The sequence below is a fragment of the Gallinula chloropus genome, assembly GCF_964237585.1.
Source record: "Gallinula chloropus genome assembly, chromosome: 3".
Classification (NCBI taxonomy): domain Eukaryota; kingdom Metazoa; phylum Chordata; class Aves; order Gruiformes; family Rallidae; genus Gallinula; species Gallinula chloropus.
In genome coordinates, this window is record NC_140087.1 from 47,607,025 (window position 1) to 47,630,881 (window position 23,857).

Here is a 23,857-nt window from a genome sequence, read left to right on the forward strand (position 1 = left end):
GAAACAGGGTGCATGTGCTTTCTAAGACATGCTTCTCTCCACCAGGGTTGACCTCCTAGCTCAGTGGTCATCTGTAGGTCTCAAAGCTTCACCGCACACCCCTGTGCTTGACGGGGCGGGAAGAGCTGACCATACCTGGTCCTGTGTGGAGCCAGGAATTGGACTCGATGATCCGTACGGGTTCCTTCCAACACGGGATATTCTATGATACCTGACTGCAGCGACCAGGGCCAGCATTCTCCTGCTTGGGAAGAAACTCCTAGTTGCTTAGCTACAGGATCAAGCCACCATGCTATCTACTGCTGCTCCATGCTCTGCAGTTTAAAGTACTATTTTGGGAAGGGAAACCCAAATCCCACCGGCTCGGACAGGCCTAGAAACCACAGCACTGATCTCACAGGTCCAAAGCTCTCTCTTTTTACAGCTGGCATGAAGTGAGAAACTCTTGAAGCAAAAAAAATTGGGGAGAGAAAAAGAGTAAGCAATTTCCACATAGATACACTTTTGATTAAATTTTTTATTCAATCCACTTTAATATTCAATATTATCACATATGAAATCCAAGAACAAGAGGGACAGAGCCCTGCAGATATATTGAGAGGGAGGAAAAATCTCATTTAGAACATTGGGAAACTTATTTGATGTCAAAGAGCACTAGATCAGGCTTTTGGAAACCACACCTAAGGGCAAGGTGAAGAGAAAAAATATAATCTCTCCACCTATAATATGTCTGACATAAGGATAATTGCTGGCATAAACTGGTATAAAAAATTGATGGCTGATATCAATGGAATTATGTCATTTTGTAACTGATGAAGACTCTGTATGCATTTCCAAATACTTTTTATCAATTAAATTAGGTATTGTAAATTGATCATTAGGTATTGTCAATTAGATTGTCTGGTAGGAAAAAACCTCTTCTGAATTCAGATATTCCTCCAAACATCAACTCAGTTTGGAGCATAGAGCAAAACTTCTAAATGCTAAATATTTTTCTAAAGGAAGTAATGACACCAAAATCATGATGAGGCTTCCCAATGCAATAAAAAGCATTTGATTTCCTTTCTCCTTGAATACTTTGTTTCCCAGACTGGAGGATTTCTTCACTGTGTTCTCATGATGGCCTCACACTGTTCCTTTATCTCCATCAAGGCTTGCATCAGGCTGTGATCTGTCCCGTGTGTCACCTTCATAATATGATGGGCCTTGAGGAGGGAACAGAGAGGGACACGTTAGGCATTGTGCAGACCATACGAAGGGCTTGGCCCCTGCAGTGGGGCAGAGATAGAAGTAGAGCTCCTCAAGTGGCTGGCAGCTGGGGGCACGGATACATGGCATAATAGAAATAGGAAGGAAGTATCGTGAGGTGTATAATGATTTGTATCAGACAAAGGATGAGGCACTGACACATTATTCTGAGGTGTTAAACCCTACTACTACGTTGCACAGATGGATGTTTGAAATGGTAGAGGAAGATACTTTTGCAATGAAGGCCATTTTAGGATCAGTCAAATTCAGTACCCACAGTTTTGATTCATTATTTTAGACTGTGACATTCACGATGTTATTAGCCTCAAAGTCCCGTAAACAGAAATGGATTAATGCTGAACCAATGGAATAAACTGTATCAGGAGAAGGTATCCTAGCATCAAACATTTATAGTTTGACTCTAAAAAGACATGCACAGGAATGGTTTGTTGCTGGTTTTCCCAGGGATTATTTTCTCTGTGTGTTGGCCATCGCACACGGCTAGGCCAATTCACTCTTGCTGATATTGCCTGTAGTGCTGCTGATTCCCTGCCACAGATATCTCTGAAATGCTCTTTGCTCAGCTCATGTTTAGATCATCACTTTTCATATGACATTTCTGCTTCTTCTCCCTTCTATTAAATTCCTCCCGCAAGGAGAGAAGGACCAGATGGAAAAGGATTCAGCACTTCTGAAGAAGGAACAAGGGAGCTAGAAGTGCACTGGTAGGAGAAAAGACATCAGAGATTTTTTCCTCATCCCAAGCTGAGGAAATGTCAAAAACGAAATGCAAGCTGTGTTTCAATGTGTTCCTGATCCAGCCAGCTGATAAAATTCAGCTAAATCAGCTTTGGATTGCACAGAAAGGATCTTTTTTGGAAAATGGCATTGAGGAAGGGCCTTATTTAAATTGGAAAGATAAAAATAAAAAAATTCTTTCATGGGATGAATGAAAGCCTACTTCCAAATTCTAGAGACTGGCAAACATATGGGAATTTTAGCATGGATTACTTTTGCTTCAAATTAGGTACTTTTTAAAAGAAGAGAGAGGCAACGAAAGATAGAAAGAACAAGTTGAAACAGCAGTCACAACAAATCAGTGTGCAAGGAGCTCTAAAAAGAGCCAAATATGTTCTGTGCTACCACAATGCCCTACTACTAAATGATAAAATACTCAGTTGAACAGAACAATGGAAATGTTTTCATCACAATTAGAAACACCCAAGAAATTTCAAATAAAATCAGAAATCCTCAATTTCCATGTATTTTTATTTTAGCAGAAGTACAAATCTGGTCATCTTTTTGCAAAGTTTTTGCAAGTAAGTAATAATAATATTCCTTGAAAAGACTAAATTGTTCTTGGTGTTCTGCTTTTCCTATCTTAATATATTGAGGAGATGCTGTGAAGAATAGATCATAAAAGTGTTTCAACATGGAGTGCGAGATATTACACTGAACAAGAGTTGCTTAGGGTTTTGGGGTTTTTTAAATAAATAACTGGAAGAGTGGTGTCAGAAGCAAGAATAAGAGTCAGTCCTTACAAGGCAGATGAACGCTTGTGTGGTATAGGAATCCCTGGGTGGCGCAGACCAGGATAGCTGCAGGTGGGATCCCGTGCGTTTTGTAGGGCAGCTACACATTGCTGTGCCCAGGCTAATTAAGCAGGGACAGGATCACCCTAGAGGGAAGTGGCCAGCTGAATTGGCCAAGGATCCAGACACGCTTGGTGCACAGTATTTGCAAGCCCTGGCCAAGAAGGCTGGTAGATTTATTGTGGAAGACCTGTGTGAAGAGCTGTGCTAAGAGCTGTGTGTTTGGATACATCTGAACTGCAATTCCAGGGCAGCTGACCTTGATCTTCAGCCCACCTACATACACGACAGAGGTTAGGCTAGTAGTGATGAACCTCGACACCCTGATGCACAGCCATAGGGATATGTGTCTGTTAAAAGGCAAAAATCCTTAATATCAAACCTAATCTTGAGACAACACTTCCATTGCTGGCTTCTCTCTCACCTCCAACATTTCCTTTCCATTTTCTTTCCTCCTCACTACGGCAGATAAACGCACCAGTCTTTATGCTTTTGTTTCCTCAGGGACAAAATCATTTTCATGCAAGGTCCTGTCTCACACGCAGCAGTACCAGTGAGAACCAGCTGCACCAAAGTTAGAACAGCAACGACTTCTGTTACCCCCAAATTAAACTGGCACTAAGTTATGTAGCTGTCTTTGCAAAGGTCAGTGCAAAAGAGAGGTAACTGCACCTCCACAGCAAGGAATTGTTTTACTGGGCACAAGTAGGACCATGCCAGCTCTCTGAACGCTCCCTGCTCTCCTGAATCACACAGAGCAGAGTCAGAGTCTTGCGGTCTGTGTGGTCTTCCCCTCAGCCAAAGGAACAAATCTAATTATGAAGAAACGACAGTAATCGCAAGGCAGCGAGGCAGGCCACGGTGTCATCCACCACACACTGTCTCCCAGAAGACTATAAAACCCATTAGATTAGTGGTGTGGCTGTTGCTCCCTGAATGCAAATGAAATGCAGCACAGTCGTTTGCGCCTGACTGGCATGGGGATGGGACAGGAAGCGTGTGCAGAAGCAGGATGGCACCGCTCCATCACATGGAAAGCAGGAAGCAAATGGTCACTCACCAAAATGACACGAAGTGAAATGACATTTCTGAGGGAGTATCTGTGGGTTTGCATCTCTCTTGGTTGAAGGGGGACACTTGTTCAAGCAGGCATAGGAAACCCAAAACCGATCACAGTTACTATCAACTACAGCTGGCAAACAACTCAGAATTTGGAGCAAGCACCTAGAGAAAGGGCATTTCTTTAGTGTCCTTGTGAAACCCAGGAGGGGTTTTACCCTTATTCCTGTTCTTTTGCCTCAACTCCAGGGTTTACAGTAAGAATGGAAGTGGTACTGTATCCATTGCAGGCCTTCATGAGATGAGACAGTCATGCCCATCACCTCATGGGAGGACAAAGGTGCTCCTGCAACCGTGCCAGCCAAGTGCAGGGTCTGTAGGGTAAACTGGCCAGTCAGTGCTGTATCTTCCTGCCTTCCTGCTCCTGTCCCCACCAGCCATCACTCAGCGGCTGGGCACTTCTCTCCTGCTTGGGAGAGTGTGTGGGCACAGGCAGATGCTGCCACCACTGCAGTCCAGAGGATGGAGCAGCAGCCAAGAAAATGTGCTGCAGAAGTCAGCAGCTTGCACTGAGGACACGATGCTCAGAAATAAAGCCATCTTCTTGAATTCAAGTATTCCCCTCTACACCCTGCCTGTCCTCCCAAACCGGGTCCAGCCCCACTCAGGTTCTGGGCATCCAAACAGGTGACCTTACAGTGCTGTGAAGGTAACAAATGATACCCGAACCATATTTATGCTAATGAGTGCACCTCAGGACAAATCTGTATACTTGCTAGGGGCTCCTGTGAGCTCCAGAGGAGCTCCAGGGCTCCTGCAGGAGTGCTGCTTCCTGGTTGAGAAGCTTTTTTCTTTACAAGGCAGCTTGTTGCAACTTCTGTGATTGCTGTTTTTTACAGTCATTCCAGCTTCTTTAAATTAGGTTGCCAGACTGGGCTTCAGCTCCAGTCTTTTGCTGACAAAGATCTTCCTGACCTGTAATTCCATTTGAGCCTCTGCCATTGCATCTTTCATATCTATCTATCTATCTATCTATATCTATATCTATATAAATTTTAAAATAATATATTGGCTGCCCAATAAACCAAAGGCTACCTTCAGATTTTATTCCAAAAGTGGAGCATTGCCTCTCTATAACACTTCTATTTCCAAAACCTGGCAAATTAGATTCTGCAGGGGCTAATATGCTTCAGAACGTGATTTCATTTTAGTGAGGAACATAAAGCCCTCCACATTACATAAGCTTCTTTGTGGGTGCATGGCAGAGAGTTAGACCCACAGGGCCCTAAGAGAATGGTAGCTATGACAGCAATTCATTTTCAGGCAGCACAGAGAGCAGCAGTAAGGGCTGGGCTGCAGAGCTGTGTGTGCAGATCTACTGGTCTGAACAGGCTGCACATCTGATGCAGAGAGGCTGTCAATCCCCAGCAGCTCTGAGGCTCTGCCTGATTAAACAGGATTTATATGAGCAAGGTGAATTTCACTCCGATCTCAATTCCTCTGCACCTTCCACATCCTTCTCCTTAATGCCACACTGAAATTAGTCTGACGAGGGCTCCAACAGGGTGCTATTCAGTGTCAGAGTGTATTAGGAAGAGTAATGAAGCAGAGAAGGTAATCGAGTTTCTGCTCTGAGCATGTGGCATGCTCTGTTGACACATCTAATCACAAAGGGCCAAACTGTGTTCTCATATAACTCTAGGACATTATCTGAGTTATATTAGGAATCACATCCTTTACTCACAACAAACTGGGAATTATATCTTGCTCTAATTTGTTCCAGTGTAGGCAGCAATGAAGGGAATCAGCTTCAGATCTCATCCAAAGAAGCACTGTGTCCTATGCATACAGGCTGCACGGAGAGACAGGATGACAAGAAGCTTTTCCTCCTCTCAGCTGTGGTCCTAGAGAGCTGGAGTTCGGTCTCTCCCTGTCTTACACATGTGTGTGAGAAGGGGGAGGCTGAGCAGGGAATAGGCGAAGCCACATAAGGATTAGTTTGTAAATGGTTCTGCATCCCAGCTGTAAAGCACTTACTGTGTCCTTGTGGACCACTAATGGCTTGGAGACCACGGTTAGAGACGCACCGAAGTATGGCACAGAATGGTAAGCAGCACCTCCTTCTCCCTCCTCAGGGAAACAACTTGAAAAAATGTTTCTGTGTTAGTCATTCCTCTGCATTCAAAGGGTGATACAGTAGCAAGGGGCAGCTTCACTAAAATCAGAGCAGCATTCCTGTGGCTCCAGGGGAATTAGCTCCAGTTTCATTTAACACAGTAGCGTTTTAGAATGCAATTAGAAGTACGCCTGCTAATATATTGAAGCAGTATCAATGGAAACTGAAGCTTCTCTGACAGGGGTCTCACTCCACCTGTTAAAAAGGAAAGTCTGAATGTTTGGAAATTATAAATACTGTGGTGGAAATAGCAGAGCAGATTACCTTGCACATGACAGATATATGACTTACTTCTGAATTATGCATGGAAGATAGAATTGATTGCTCTTCCATCTGCTTTTTAATGATCAGAATTTGCCATAATTTAAGTTAAATATATCAAGCAAAGATTTAAGTTATCAAGACTAAGTAAGACTGACATTGTATTAAATACTAATTTATTATTTCAACATGTGGAAATTATCAGTTATTCAGATTGCACAATTAATCAGATGTTAAAACTAAGTAGATATGGGGGCTGAAGAAAGTAAGCACAAAATACTAAGTTATCTAGAAAGTCATGACTGATATTCATTTTACAGGGGATTGAGGCAGCAGTTAAGACCATTTCTCCCCCCACCCCCAGTGCAGATACCCGTCCCCTTCTATTCCAAGTAACTGCCCTAACTCTTTGCTGCCAGACTAGCTCTTTGTACAGTGTGGACATTAAACATAGGGGCCATACAGCCAACTTCCGCGCTTCTTTCCAACACCGGTGCCAGCACTGGGGCTCACTCCTGCCCAGCAGCAACAGGGAAGTAGCTGGGCCAGGTGATTTTCTGCAGTACCCAGAAAAGGCAACTAGGAGGCCTTGTCAGGCAATAGAGCTGGGCTGAGCCATGGGCGTGGAACCACAAAGAGCATGTGTTATCTTCAGGCCAAGTTAATGCCAGGACAATCAATATTACAAGGCAATAAACCACAAGACCTCTTAAGAGGAGGACTGGAAGCACCACATCTTCCAGGGGGACAAAAAACCCTAGCAGTGATTGAGGACCTGAGATGGTAAGTGAGAGCCTATGTCCTGAGGACATGTTGCTCATGGAAGGGGATTCTTCAAAATATTTAAAATTATACTAACAGCAATACAACAGCAGGACAAATAAGACCCTGGGGTAGGAGGAAATGAATATAAAACTCTGCTCAGGTATGTCAGGGATGGCTTAAAGCCAAAATGTATTTAGCAAAGTACCAGCCGCAAAATCAGATCAAAGAAGAGAAAGATGCTGAATAATATAGAAAAAGGAGGGATCACGAAGATGCCTGTTGATTCAGTGTGGCTCACAGGAAAATGCAAGCATTAAAAGGTCTCCAAAATCACAGATCCCTGACAGGGAATAAGGAGGATAGAAACTGCAGGTCTGCTCCTATTCTTGTACTTTAAGTGCTCCCAGACTCACTTTGCTATGTGCAGGGAGGTGGGTATAAGGCACTGAGGTATTTTATCTCTTCAGATCTAATAGTAATTTTTCATCCAGGCACCTCTGAGCTATCGAACTGTAATTATCAGCAACTGACACTGGATGAAGTTAGTGACTGAAATGCTGCACAACAGTGACCCATCACCACCCTCAGCTGCAGCCTGAGGAATCACCACTGATGGAAAAAGTGGTGAGGAGTATCCCAAAGCATGCGGGACAGTCAGAGCAGAAGGTGGGGACACATGGCGGCAGGTTTGGGGCAAACAAGGGAGATGGACAAAGAAGAAACAGTCCCCAATACTGACCTGTTTCAAGGTCTCCAGTGCTTGAGGAAACATGCCTTGGCTGTACTGCAGTTTGCCCACTCGCATCAGCTGGACACCCCTCAGCGGATGGAAACCAGGGTAGTACAGTCTGCAGAGAGAGAGGAGGAAAATATGTCACTGTCAGCTCTCACCTTCACAGTCACTGCCTCTGCGGAGAGCTATTAGGGTGGGACTGCAAAGTCACTGTGAATGTTAATAAGGTACTCAGAGAAAATTAGCTGCACTACTGAGAAGCATGAAATACTGAGGGGAATTAGCAAATTATTACTCTCCATCTCAGAGGAATGCCTTTAACGTTATCCTGTTAGAAAGTGACGGAGTGGGATTATTTAATTCGCTTCTGTTGGAGAACAGAATAGCATTTACTGTACTTAGTGTTGCAGACAGAGGTCGTTCACAATCCCACGTCTCTGGAGAGGCAGAGATTTAAGAGGAAGCTTCAGCAGGGAACCCAGTCCTGGATCCTCCAGGATGAATGAGAGGGAGTGCAGGGAAAGCAGGTGTGTAACATCAAGGCCACCATTTCTGAGGGTTTGCTCACTGGTCCCTGCTGCAGAAAGAACTGGTGCTGCATGTTCAAGGAAGCATCTCACACTTGGCTTGTGCATCTAGATGTCTGCTAGTGTAAGGATACACTCCTGTTCTTAATTTCACAAAAGCAGAGGTTTTCCATGTATCCTGATGGAGTTGATGAAAACAGAACTATGCTCTCTTATTTTTCTAGGCAGCAGATAGAGTGCAATTTCATCATTAATCCCTCTCATGATGCTCTTGAAATGTCCATGCTTTCATGGTGAAGTCTCTGCATTTCCAAAGCCTGCTGTCCCTTTGGCTCACAACAGCTGGATCGCACCCCAGCCCTGTGGATGTGACTTGCCAGGAACTGGCCACCATGAAATGAAGGGACACACCTGGAAGTTGTCACCCACAAAAGATCTAAGATCTTTTTATTACTAAATGCACAAATTAAAGAATAAAAGCGTTAAGCATGACTTGCTGAAGACAAACATCCTATCTGATCAAACAGCATTTTAATTCCACTAGTGGTGTGCTTGGGGACTGTCTGAGAAAATAAAAAACTTGCCTTAACTGCAGGAAGAAGAACCAGTCAGATTCCCAAAATCTACTCTTTGAACAATTTTTTTTGTGCTTGTGCCAAACCTATGATCCTTGGATTTCACAGGAATTACTAATGAATGATACCACCGCAGTTGGAAAGATACTTAAATCTACATGGGTAGGATTAAATGCATGCTACAACATTAAATGATGTCAATTTGTACAATGTGTAGGAAACTTTGAGTAGGTATGCATGCAAATGAATGAGTAATCTTTCTGCATTATTCTTCACTAATAAAAATGCAAACATGATTAAATACAAGTAATTGTTTAAATGTCTGTGTATCTCTGTCCTTGCAAAACTCAAACGAAGATGTGTAAACATTGGGGAAAATGTTTTCACTCCCAAACCCTTCTATTCTGCTCATCCCACACAGTTTCAGTGAAAACACAGAGAAACACATGGGAAGCATGCCTGGCAGGATCTCAGGAGCAACAGCTTTTGATCTGCCAAAGCCTCTCATGAAGCAGCAGAAACCAACCCCTCAACGAGAATAATCCATCCCAAATTGCTACAAGCACCACCTGTTCAGACCCCTTGCAGGCTGCAGTTCGAAAAGGCTGGAGAGACAAGAGAGAAGGAAAATGATAGCACTTATCTTGGTCCAAACTGACCAATCAGGAACTTCGAGGATCAGGTTAAACAAACATTGGAAAATTATCAGTAGGTTTATTTTTAGCTTTTGTTTCTGGTTATTATATCAGTTAATATGGTGCTATCTGCTGCTAGTTGAATAGGGGAGGAAAAGCAACTGTGTCAGAGATTTTGTTGTGAGTTAGTGAAGAGTAATGGAAATTGCAGTGCTGATATGGCACCAACAGGAGTAATGAGCATGTGCACAGTGTAAAAATTGAAAAATACCCAAAACAAAAGCCTATATCACTGTGTACTTCTGCCCTCACAGATTCATAGAGGTGGAAAGGGATGTCTGGAAATCATCTGGTCCAACCCCCCTGCTAGAGCAGCATCACCTAGAGTAGGTTGCTCAGGACTGCATCCAGACGGGTCTGGAATATCTCGAGAGGAGACTCCACAACCTCTCTGGGCAGTCTGTTCCCTGTGGCTGATGCAAAGGAAGAGGTAAAAAGGTCATTCCCTCTCCTTTGAGCCATTGAAACACCAGGATGCCTGGAGCAAGAATCACAACCTCAAGAGAAGGAACCAGGGAGGCAAAGACTTTTGAAAGAGATGGTAACTAATCTTTGCAGGCCCCAGCTCTGATTCTTTTCCCACTGCTCTTTCATGGCCTTTTCAAGTCCCCTTCATTTCACACCTTTACCTTTCGTCCTTCCAAACACTTTTTTCATGTCTCTCCTTTTTCTCCCCCTCCTGAATAACCAGCCCCATCCAAAACACCAACACAAACAGCAAACTTCAGTCCTGCCCTGCTTGCAGCCACCATGGGGATGGCAGCTTACACCCAGGCTCTGCTTTACTTCAGCAATGTGGTGCCCACCTAAACTTCTCATGGGACCAGCAGAATTCAGAAAAAGTCCCCCCCATGCAAGCAGGTTTCTTTCTACAGATCATACATTCACCTGACATCAATAAAGATTTAGGCTTGCGGTATACACAGTGCCAGGGAAAACAGATGGCAATTAAGCCATGTCAGGTACTCGGCCCAGACTACCAGCCATAAACTAAAGCAAGTGCAAATTTAAGATGAGGACACAGAAGGAGCAAGCGGGAAACGAAGAGCCCTGTGCTCATAAATATTTAAAAAGCTGTTTTCCTGAGCTGATTTATGCTCTGATCTTATGCATGTACATAGTTACATTTTGCAAGCCTTAAAATTGACATTTGAAACAACTGTTTATTATCATATTCTGGAATAAATCTATTAAACTATCAGACACCTTTTGTGGAAGCACATCCATTGAGTGTGTTTACTAGAGAAATCCAGACAGCTTGCAGCTCTTCTGGGAGGTGTGTGAGCGGGAAAAATGCTGCTGGCTTCTTCCAGGCATCCCTAGAATTCTGTATTATGAAAAATTGGCATGGCAGAAAGAACTAAGAAGCAGTGTCAGGTACTTGTGAGCCAATTTATTACCCCCATGCATTGCTCTCTACAAAACAAAGCAGATACATTTAAGAATAAATAAGGAAGACATTTACCAGCCAAAGAACTGGTACCTAAAGACTGTCGACAAGAGACTAAGACAACAATAGAGAAATACATGCTGTAAAACACGTTACAGCTTGGGAAGAGTAGAATTTCAATCTGAAAAGTATTTTATGAGATTTACCAAGCCCTGAGGGGCAGGAAGGGGAACAGTAACATACTAAAAGCTGAAATAAAGATTGTTTTGTGGAGTGATATTTCCTGGCCCTTGGCACTGGTCAATGCCTAGTGGTCTACTTGCAGCGAGAGATTAAACAGAATACAGTTACTAACAAGTAAAGCTGCACTGTGAATAAAAGAACTGGAGAAGGCTGAGAAAGAGCTGTATATTTTGTATCACATGCTCTGCTTATACAAGACAGCACAACTTTGTCACTATCTATGACCAACAGTCTCCATGCTGGTCTGTCCTTCCAGCCTGCCCTCCTGGTGCCCCCAGTTCAGCATCATCACCAAATGTTACTGTCATCCAAACAGGGTATGGCCCAACACCCAGCATTACTCTGTAAAGCAATAGCTGCTTCTAATACACCATGAGATCAATAGCTCATTCAGGAGCAGGTTTGCCTTGATTAACCCCCAGGGCAGTCACAATCACATACTTTACCAAAAAAAAAAATAATTCTTTGTTTCTGTATATCAGCTCTGAATCTCTTCAAGCAATCCCTCGTGTTCTCATGTAAAGGACCATGTAAAAAAGGCAACCCTGACAAATTTTAGCCAGCTCTTCTTAATACTGTAGTTCCACTAATTCCACTCAACTTCCCTCTCATTAAGTGTAAATAACCAGAGCTTTTGTGTTCTCTTGTGAATTAAAGCCTAGTATTAGAGACTATGCAAAATCAGTGCTTTTTCTGATGCTTCATATTTTAAAATAGATGCGACCATTCCCTGCAAATCAGCATGTGGGGTTAGCATTTACACTTTTGTCTTCAGCCTGATGTAATTAGAAGCAGACGGGATTTATAAAATCTGAAATAAGGGTTTAAAATGGAAATGCTACAAGGCTCTTTAATATGGTGACATGTAAAAAGTGATGCTATACATAACTGTAAATTGGTTTGTCATACCTTTCTCTGCAAGTAAATATGACAGCACAAAAGACATAAAGCAGTTTTAGGAGCTGCAGCAACAGAGAAGGAATCAAGAAGAGGCTCCTGGGGATCAGGAAAAGCGGTAAGCAGAATACAAAGGGGACAGCGTCAGCCTCATGACAGAAACATACTTGCTACAGCTGGTGGAAATGTTCACCACAAATACAGCACCTAGTGAGTGCAACCCTCTTTCCTTTCTCTGGCTTATTGTTGATTTCTGAACTGCTCAGCATTTGAGTTCATTCATTATGGGTGTTCACTGAACTGCAGCCCGGGAGTTGTTTTTATGTTGTCCAGTTATTTGTTTGTTCATTACTCTGTGATGTGTAACTGGTCATCTAATTCTCATTGTATTACTTCCACTCCTTCACTGGGGCAATCAATCAGCTCTAAATATAGGGACTATGAGAAATTTTTAGGACAATTTTAAAGAAATATTATTATTAGTGCTAAAAATATGAAACATTTGGTATCTATCAACATTTTCAGGGTGGAACCAGTTGCTTAAGGAATAGTCGAAGAAATTCTACGCCTCAGGAGCATAAGACAGGTAAACTAACGGTGCTTATTTAGGAGCTCACAGATCTTAATGCCAAAGGGGCCATACTGCAACTGTTCAGTGTGTATGCAGGATTTCATCTAGCAATTCCTGTTCCAAATCCACCAATCTGAAGCTGAAATAATGCTTAGCAATCCCCTATTTATGGAAAATAGTCTTAAGCAGCTTTATACATATTTTGCTCAGTAATTTGCAATAAGCGCGAGGCCTATGCAAGAGTTTTGCCTGAGATGGAGCAAGGTTCCAGGGTGATTTTTGGAGGAAGTGGGAACATGTTATCAATACAAAATGGTTGTTTTTTATGTTAGGTATTAGATGTCTAGTTGGAACTGTATAATTTCTAAGGTTAATGTACCTATATTAACGTGTGTATAATTCCTGTGAAAGCCTTACAAGAGAATATTGCCCTGGCTTTCATGTCAATAATCTGGTTTTGCTTGGAATAATAATGGTGGTGGTATTCTTTTTGGCTTCTCTTTCTCTTTTTTTCTCCCCCTTTTTTCTCTTCACAACTCTCTATTTATTATGGACGACCAGATAAGTTTAAATCAGCCCATTACATTACAACTGCCCTTATGCTTTCTGCAGCAGCTATGTCATTTTTTGGAGTAGCAGACTAAATCCTTTATGTGTGGCAGACCTGATACACTCCATCTGCCCTGAAATGTTTATTGTCCATTTTGTCTCCCCATCACGGTGTCTCACTGAGAAGATCAAAGCATCAGTGAACAGTTTAATGCTGGCATCATCCTTTTCTATTTCTTCCCAGCACTCACCTCTCTCACCTGGATTTTGGGATTGGCTCCTCAGCACTAGAAGGGGGGTTTTCTTGGAGATAACTGCCAGTGCACATCCCTAACGCATTACAAAGAAGTTTTGCTAGTGATGAGAAGACAGTAGTAGTAGTAGCAGTGGATGCTTTATGCTAGAAAATGTCTTACAAACTAAAGCTGGAAAGGTTACTTTCTGTTACTCTTACATTATTGCTGTCCTGGCAAAGCCCTTGGTATCCCCAAAACTGAAATTTTCACCAACAACCACAACTCATGCATGAGTCTCATCATACTACATGCTAAAGACCATAGCTTGAGGGCCTTTGTTTTGCATGGATAAGGAATGGATCCTCAGGCAAAATGAAGTGGCTTCTTCTATGTTATGGGAGAAAGGCTTTGGAAAAGCCAAGAGTTGAACCTAGATTGCACTATGACTTTAGGATATTTCCTGGTTCTTGTGTCTATGCTGTCTTGCCTATCTGTCTGGCTCTGCCAATCCAAATGGACGCCAACCTAGTTTTATAGGCTTAAAAGGCTTGCTGTATTTTGCAAATGTAATGTAGAGACTGTAATGCTACCTTAGAAACTTTTGTGCCAGACTGCAAATTTATTTTCCTGCCTTTTTAATTATTATTTTTTTAAATTTTTCTGTCCTCACTCAAGAAATGTCCTGTTATTTCATTAAAATAACTGCCTCTGGAAACAGTTAATGATTTACATCTCTGAAATTATGGCTCAAAATATTTTTCATCACATCTGCATCTCATATTATTCCATTACTATTTGTTTCAGTAATTTAACTGATGTGAGCAAATAAGCAATCACACTTCTTAATCGACTGAATTCTCAAGAAATGTTAGCTATCTATCTCAGAAATAATTTCTCTCTGGCTGCTGATCATTCTGCTGTATTCCTTATGGTGATAATTTATGTCATATTAAAATAGATATTGTTCCAGATGTTGGCTCTGCCAAGATTTGAATGATAACTTTAATATCATGACAAAGTGGTGTAAACTGCAATTTTCATCTTGGCTCTCAATCTAACTCATCCACTTAAAATGCTGATGCTGTCTGTTTGAACTGTCCAAATGTTCCATCGTCTCCTGGTGTTAAGAGATGTTCAGGAAAGAAAGAGTGCTCAATCTGGCATGGAAAAGATTTTACATAGGTTGTCCTGGCAGATCTTTAAAACATCTTGTAACTCGGGGTTTTTTTGTCATGAGTTCTCCATCTTTAAAGCTAAAGATGTTGGGATGGGCTGTCGCTGCAGATAGGAACATACTGTCTCAGTCTTTGCACAACCAGAAAGGTAAGAGATTAAGGTAAACAGCTCAGTTGAAAGGATTTAGAAAAATATTTCAAAAGCCATATAGAGTACATTGGAAGAATGCCAGGAAACACAAGAAGTGGAGGAAGGACAGCAAAGGAAGAATTGGAAAGCTAGGTTAAATTGAGCAGGCATGGGAAGAGGAGTAAACTACGGGAAAAAAAGGTACACTAGAGACACTGTAATTTGTGACAAAGACCTTGGTGTCACCTTCTCCAGCAGTGAATCTAAGAGTAGCTGTCAATGTTAAGAAAAATGGCCCACCCTCAGTAACCTGTACAGCTGAGAATACAACTACAAGACTGGCTGCAGGTAGAAGCACTGCAGGTTTAGACGCCACTTTTCTTAGAGCGGATCACGGATCTACAGGTTTGCCTGGTCTCTCTCCTTCAGCCACAGAGCCAGACAGTGACAGGAAGACAAAAAGCACTGCAGCCTACCATGTCCACAGCTAACAGTGGAGCTAAGCAAATACAGGAAGGGATTTATTCTGCATCCATTTAGCAAGGTGGTCCCTTTTGCTTTGTGACATATTGTGCCATTGTTGTCCCCTGAGTAAACACCTTCTTGTTTGCACTAACTACCACAGCAGCATTGTGTTTATCAACAGGGTTTCATGTTAATAGCAGATGTTGGTTCACTGCAGACATCTGATGCCGCTCACTGTGTACAGGCTTCTGATTTGGTTGTGTATCTGCTGAATCTAGTGATATTAATCTCACTGCCCTGCCAATGTCTGGAGGAGTTTTTTGAGTGTTCAATAGGAAGATTGTGTAAAAGTTCAAAATATTAGTTCTGAAGAGAATTACAAATCCTTGGTAAGCTACACAGTTAAAATGTGACAGCTAAACAAGACCATCTGTCTGAACTGGCGAACACTTAACTTCCATCCAGTCGCTCGGCTGGGTAGAAAATTTCGTGCATGACCAAAAAAGCATGTAAATTGCTCCAGAGTTTCATAGGAAATAAAACAATCTGGGAGAAAGGGAAGGGGGAAATAGCATTCTTTACAGAAAAAAAAAAAAAAAAGAACTGCTATGAACTTTATGAACAGCAATCATGAGCAATAATCTCTTCCAGGCTCTAAAGTGCTGCCTGAAATGCTAGCTGAATACAAAGGAGAGATTTTTTTCTTTCAGGTAACACCACTATGCCTCTTTGTGGCATGGAAAACGGTATGCAATACTTCAAAAGACCAAGGCATGCTTGAACTCTCTGTAATTGAAAGTAGCATGTTCACTGAGCAAGCATTTTTCAAGCAATGCCATGTTTGCTGTACACCTTGATTAATGAGTACATTTGTACCTTGGCAGAACAGGCAGGGGGTAAAAAATTTTTAAGATTGCTTGAGGAGGAAATAGATTCATTAAATGAATATTTCAGTTCATATAAAGTAAAGCAATTCTAAAGATTTCATGCTTTATATGGCACCTCATATCAGTGGCTGCATTAGTTTGTGAGCTACTGTCTCCAATGGCTAAATCCAACTTGTATGTTACAGATGGCAGAACATCTCCAGGGTCTTTCCGCTGATGTAAACCAGTATGATAGTGCTGATTTTTACACTTGATGCATACACTGCCATGATTATATCACCTTTTGCTAGCATATGGAATACCATGCTTCTAGGAGCTACATAACAATGTTATTGAGAATATCACTGAATCAAAACATGCACTGCCTATGGTCCTCTCTGGGATAGAAAGCAAAGTTTTAAGCCCAGATTTTGGCTCAAGATTATTTCTTATCTCAATCCAACATTTTGTAATCATATGCTGTTGTTCTGAGAGATTCTGAGGTTTTGAAAAAATTATATCTAGCTATGGTTATGTGGCCCAGCCACTCAGACCTTGTTTAAAGATGTGTGAGAAAGGAGGATAAAACACTCTCCAATGGGCATTTTGTATCAAATTTTCTCAGAATGAGCTTTTGGATTGCATTTCTAGATTAGGCTATTAGAGGTTTGTGTCTTGATATGACAAGGATATATTTCTATAGGCAAGATAAAGGATGAACAATTCATTTAAACTAAAGTGCAATGCATTCAGGGACCTACTGAATAAATCTATTGAGTAAAAACAGAAACAAAGGCTTTCCAGAATGAAAATATAGGGTATGGTAAACAGGAACCCAGTTCCCAAAGAATTATCTGTTTTTCCTCCCACCTAGTGCCTACTACATAAAAATACATGATGGGTCTGTTGGAAGGATAACATTTTCTCCAATCACGGGAACTCCAGCCCTTGTGAGAAGAGCCATGGAACAGCAGCCACCTCTCTGGGCCAGACCACAAGTCCAGTGACTGAACATGACTCTGAAGAACAAGGCCATAAACTCACCAAAAAAGAAAAAAAGAACACAAAGCAAGCAAGTAAGGAAATGGACAAACTGTCCCTTGGAAGCTGCACAGGAAATTCTGTGGAGTTACTTGATAGGGACCTGATCAGTCCAGGCCTTACAATGTACTTGCACAGGCACCAGACATTTCATGTCCAACCTCCTTTGCTTTCAGGCCTCAGGTAGACAACTGACAGGACACTTCTAACAGGAATCCTCCAAAATTATCTGGGAAATGTTTACCTTGCATGGCATTCACTGAGGGCAGCAGACAGAAAGGAAGAGCTACAACTGCACTACCATGCCTAAAGGATGTGAACAAGGCTTGTCACAATCTAAAAGTATAAACAGGGAGCAACCACATTTCTCTCTGGCCATTTGTATGGAGGCAATTAGCACATTGATTTATGGATGAGTGGAGGAGGGGAAATGAGCAAAAGAAACACATGTGAACTCTATCAAGTATTATTTTTTCTATCAACTGTTAGTTGTGTCCCACTGAGCTAAAGAAAGACTCTGTAATACTTGGCCCACAGTTCCCAGTTGACAATTTCTGTACAGGGAGACAAGGTTCACAGTTCTGGTTCAGAAATCAGAGCCAGTGCACTGGGGCAAGCTCCAGCATGTTGTTGTGCAAGTGCAGCAGAGCTGTCAGGGTAACCATCTGTGGGTCCTAGACTACTATATCATCCTGTGTCCCAGATTATACCCTTTTGTCTCCTAAAACCCTTTGGCATAATATTTACTGTTGGCTTCCCATTACACAACTTAGCTGTGTCTGAGGCAGAATCTCTGGCCTATCCTGTCCTTATTTCTAACAGTAAGAAGAAATTCCCTTTTCTCCTTCTTCCCAGATACTTGTCTCCTATTTTTCTCTCTGTTTCCTTCCTCTATGTTTTGTACCTTTCTTTCCTAGTTTCTCTGCCCTTACCCTTACATTTTCTTCTTTCAATATTCCAAGTTGCTTTTTCACCCTCTAACATCCTCTATCATCTTTCTATTGATTATTTTATGTTATTTCACTCCTGGGCCTTGTCTACATACATATAACTGAAGTGGGGTGTCCTGTGGAGGCTAATTGTTTGCCTGGGCTACATGCAAGATATACATCTTTGAAGCAACTGCTAGACCACTAACAGCTGTTTCACAGTAAACTCCCTATACACACTGAAAATTACATGTTAAGACAAGCAATGGTATACTGTGCATAAACCCTCAGGAAGCTACCCATTGATCTATGATATGTCCATTAATCTCTGCAGCCTAAAGGGCATCTTTCTAAATTGGTACAGGAGGCAGCCATGGAAAAAAATCTGTCAATACTCTTTTGTGAGGCATAGGAAAACCACACAGTGAGTCTTTGCTATTAAATATGAATCCATGGTATGAGCCAGGCATCAAAATCTAAAATGGCATTTACCTGCCTCAAGCAAAAACAAAATGTCATGGCTCCATCTGAGTTTGCAAAGTAGCACAATGGTACATCACTATTTGATCGTCAATTTGTGATTTCTCTGGAATATGGCTTAGATATCTCTTGGCTTTCATGGCATCCATTCCGAGGATTTCTGCATCATTTCCAGTTTGTATTTCACGAGGCACCAGTTGTATCTCAGCAGAGTGCAGAATAAGGCCTTTGCTAGGTGTCAGTTTCTCTCCCAGAGCATGGAGATCTTTATTCTAGAGTTATCTTGCAGATACACATATGACACTGTAAGCTTCTGCAAGAAAAAGGACTTTGTGCTCATCCTTAGGGCTGTATCTTCTTTCTTTCTCTGCTCAAGTAATGGTCTTGGCCCACTTCCTCCTCTTCAATAGACTCTGTCAAAGGATCAACAACTTTGACTCACATTAAATATTAGTTCTTAGGGCTCTGCTGATTGCTTACTGGCTTTCTGCAGACTTCTTTTGGCAAAAACTAGGACATACTTTATCATGGTCCTTGATATTTAGGGCAGCTCCTTACACTGTTCTCGATCAGGTAACAGCTAATGAAAGTTGTACCTGCATATAAGAAGGTATATGGCTCAGTTCTAGCCCTTGCTTGGTGCCACCACCAACTGCTGTCCTTAGTCTTGAATCACAAGATCTGTTCTGGATAGGCAACAGGGAGGACATGTCGATGACTGGCGTCCTGCTTTGATTTTTCTGATAAGCTTTGCCATGTGCATATTTTGTCTCTCCCAGGCACATTCTAGGTCTCATCCTAAAGCTGAATGTCCACTGCTTTGGTGCTTAGGCCATGGTTTTGAGATCTAACATCTCACCCTCTCAGAAAGCACCTGGATTACTGCTGCAAGGGGCTTTTTTTACTATAAATTTGATTTTCAGTTAAAAGTTAATAATTACATGAAAAGAATACCGAAAGTTTTGTATTTCTAGCTGCTCTTTAACTGCAGATATCCAAATTAGAGGTAGGAATGAAGTGCACTTCTCAACACCAGAGTTATTTAGCTACAACACAGGAAAGGCCTGGATAGTTCACCCGTGTAAAGGTTGATTTTTATATATTGCTACAAAGTACAAATAACATTAACCATGTAAGTAAGTTTTGCAAAATACTTATCTTTTTTCATTGTTGCTTTGAGGATTGATACAGTAGATTCTTTAGAACTGCAGAGTATTAACTTCTCTGTGACATTTGTTTATGAATAGAGATGAGCCGAGAGGGAAATTTTGCTGGTCACACGAGTACTCTGACAGCATGAACACTACTGGGTAGTAAGAGAATTCCTACTATGACATATGTAGATTTAAAATGAATGCATGTGGATATCAGATATGCAGATTGCCTTAGCATTTAAAAATATGAGCCCAGACAGATTAAATATAACCATACCACAATCTTTTTGGATTCCTGCATGATAGAAAACACATCAAGTCATGTCATGCAGTGTGCCATGCAATATTATACAAAACACAAGACAGAATGTTTTAAGCCGGTTTCGCAGAGAGAAATATTTATATCAGAAAGCAACCACTGAGAAAAGCTATCTTCCCCTCAACAGAGAAATCATAAATGGAAAGATTACCAGTTTACAGAGTACAGGAATGCCTTGTTTTGTCTCCACTACAAAACATGTGCATTCATCCCTCCATCCCCTTTTGCCTCTTTTCTTTTGACATCTTTGTCTTTTTGCGTTGGGAACAGCCAAGCCTCTTATGAACCCTCCACCACCATGTCTCCTTTAGCTTTTATGCTGACTTGCCCTCCCACAAGATTCCTTCACTGAATATCTTCCCTGTGTCATTACCTCCAAAGGGCTCCTGACAATGTTGCTAACCTCCACAGCCATCAGACTTGTTAATTGCCTGAAGTATAGAGTAGGGTATCAAACCCAAGACATATGCTTGGTACGCTGCACTGAACTACCTCCATCACATACTCATTATCAGAGCTTTTGCAGCATGATTCTACAAGCAAAATCTTTATTTTTAAAAGCTGTGAATACCCATTTACAAGAAGAATAGATTCCATAAATCAGAGTAGTGAACAAACTGATGGCAATTTGGGCATGTAATACTGGTCCAGCAGCTGACCCAGAGTGTCTTCATCACCCAGTAACTATCCCACATTGATATCAATGACAACACTGTATGTGTATTACTGCATCACATTAATTTTACCACTTTTAATTAAAAGTCTATGAACTCAACAAACCTTTCCATCTCACAGATAAAGTTGAGAACTTAATATACATTAAAGAAAATTAACGCTTACTTTAAAGAAAGGGTGTTTGCTCATGCCTCAGTACTACACTTCCCAGTGTACATGGGACTATCACAATGAATGCTGAGTTGCCTTGATTTGAAATTACCACTGCAATATGAAACAAACTGCAATATGTAATACTTTTTGTATTACAATTTCAAATTTTCAGCATTTATGACTCGTGGACAAGCGCAGGGTATTACAGAAGTAATTAGGAAATAACTGCAATTCTTGAGTAGACACAAAATTATTCTGCATAAGTACCAGAGTTACAGAGCTTGTTTTACTGATAGATTTTTCAAGGTTAACTTGAATTTGCTGATGGTGTGAGTTTAAAGTAATCACGTCAGTCATGTTGTAGATGCTGTCATTGAAAATTACCACAGAGTTATTTCATACTTATCTTGATTCATATCCAAAGTAAATTGGGCCATATTGCATTAAATTGAGAAAACCATAGGTATTTGAAAAGATAAATTAAAGCACTTTAAAATCTATTTGGGTTATTTACCCTTGAGGCAGAACCATTGGTCAAACAAAAATGGTATTACTCAAAAAACAAAAGCCCGTGTTCAGAACACTGGTCCAAAATGTATGTAAGGATAAAATCCTGTGATGAAGATAGTACAGCTGTCCTCTCTTCAGAACAATATTCAATGCCTTCTGTATGACTGATTCTAAATTGACTGGAGGCAGCTATTAAATTGGTTAAAGTGGAGGGAAAAAAATAAATTGTTCTTTCTGATATTAGGCAAAATAGGGCAATGTGCAAGCTCCATACAAGAGTTTATTTTGCATTATTAGGTTAATAAGCTGGCTGTGCTACTTTTTGATGCAAAGTTGATGGTGTAATAAATATAAATTGTGAAGTATTAATCAAAAATTGCATATTGTGCTTAATGTACTAGCAAAATCTAAACTACCAACAAACAATCAGTTGCTACAGTAATTCTAGTCTCCACCTATGTCTTAAGAATTGTTAAGGGGTATGATGAATTTTGTCCTTTAGAAAATGTGTGCTTTTCCATAATCATGTTTAGTGGATTTTCTGCACAATCCCCATGTGCATACCACACACATCACGCAGTGTTTAATCAGATCCAAATATCTGATTTGAATTTTTATTGAATGCTGACCTTTCCAATATACATCCATTTGTGTTTATATCGAACATACACATCACGATCTCAAATGCTTCACTCTGCTTGTGTTTATACAGAAGGCAGCATGAAAGCAGCTCACTAGGAGAAAGGGAAGCAGATCAAAAAGAATAAAAGATTTTTAAAGCAAAGTGTAATAGTTAATTATTGCAAGCCTGAAAACTGGGAGAAATCCTCCCCTGTGTGTAAGGGCCAGTACAGGTCCTGTACATCAATTAGGCCCACTTAAAGCACATTTTAAAGGCTTAGAGAGGATTTACGTGATGCATAAGCCTGGGGCTGTCTGTCTGCATGTGAATTTTATCCTCTATGAATATACCTGTCAAGAGAGCTGAAATCTGAACATTAAGGAGGTTGTTAGCAAATCAAAATCGAAATTCTCAGACATTGTCACCTCAATTGTATTTGTCACTCTTCCCTTTCTCGTAGCAAAACAAAGCAGTCACATGCACAAAGCAAGTGCAAGCAACTGTGGCCACTACTAAATTTTCTCATTTAAGCTGCCCTAAAGAGGAAGATGGATGATACTCTCTGAAGAAAAAAATTGTTGCTCTCTCTTGCTCTCTTTAAAGAAAGAGGCTTTAGTGGTACTCAATAAAATTCATTCTTATGTCAGGAAACACCAAGCAGGACAAACAATTTACAAAACTGCCAAGTTACACAAGCCTTCGATTATCTGTTTTGCTCACATGAATATATGACCTTAAATATGTGATTAAATTACATTATGTAAGGAGTAGGAATTTTCTCCCTAAGGAGCAATTATTTAGGATTCATGGATTTTTAGGAATTACAGGTTTCTCTGTTCCTTTGCATTTCTGCATTAGTCATCATTTCTAAGGAAGGTACAATCCTGAAATCTGGAACCTCTACTTATCTCCATAATTCATCAGAAAACATTTTTTCTTAATTTGAGACATGAAACATTTTGGCAAGTGTTCAGTTACTTGGAGCCATGCCAAATTATGAAAAAAAAGGAAAATCTACTGGAATAATTTTCCTTGGAATTCCTGGAGAAAAGCCACAGATACTTCAGGTAAGGGATTGTGCACTGAAAACACTACAGAATTCAAGCTTTGTATTCTACTGGACTTTGTATTATCAGATCCTATGTTATCTATTAATAATAGCAGATTTAATAAAACTTCTTTTTCAATTTTATTTCTGGGCTTTTTCTTCTGTATCTCCTTGTGTTTCCTCTAATGCCATTTGCCAAAATATCACCACTGACTCAGTTAAACCCCTCTTAGGAAAGTACACATTCTGCAGTGCCTGAAGAAAGCAGACTTGGAACCTCTTCTCACCCTGGGAAAGCTCTTGCTACCCTTGACATTGGATCTTTTGGGGAAATGTTTTATTCTGTCCAACTATCTTTCAGCCTGTGCCCCGAGGTCGTTTCAAGTCTTTGTGCTGTACCTCCCACAGCACCTTCTAAGCAGTTGAGCACTAATTCCATCTTCATTCAGGAAAGCATTTAAAGTGATTGCTTACTCATCTGCTTAGTTGACTTTTGTGGGCCTTATGTATATGTCTAAATCCTTTCCAGTTCTACCTAGAACTGGTTCTAAATAGTTAATGAGTAATTACTTCTGCTACTATACTTGAACCTGACTTTAGAAAACTCCTATATGACAGCAAGATTTATCCCAACAGTGTATCCAAACTGTCGGTTCACAGGCATCTAACTTCAGATGCCTGTACAGAAGCTTAACCTTCTCAGGTTCCCAAGACAGGGAGTGCAGAGTCAAGGGCTCCATGAGAAGGAAATTCAGAATAAATAGCTAACTCAC

General features: G+C 41.0%; 1 protein-coding gene across 1 annotated transcript in view; it reads right to left on the bottom strand.

Moving 5' to 3' along the window:
- Window positions 1-1,103: 1,103 nt before the first annotated feature.
- The window catches only part of SMYD3 (SET and MYND domain containing 3), a gene marked incomplete at both ends in the record, with an annotated part of 393,058 nt that continues 370,304 nt past the window's right edge, over window positions 1,104-23,857 (bottom strand). Inside the window, 2 exons of the mRNA XM_084261454.1 lie at window positions 1,104-1,205; window positions 7,841-7,949. Coding sequence (XP_084117580.1) covers window positions 1,104-1,205; window positions 7,841-7,949 — 211 coding nt within the window. The remainder of the gene's footprint in view (window positions 1,206-7,840; window positions 7,950-23,857) is intronic.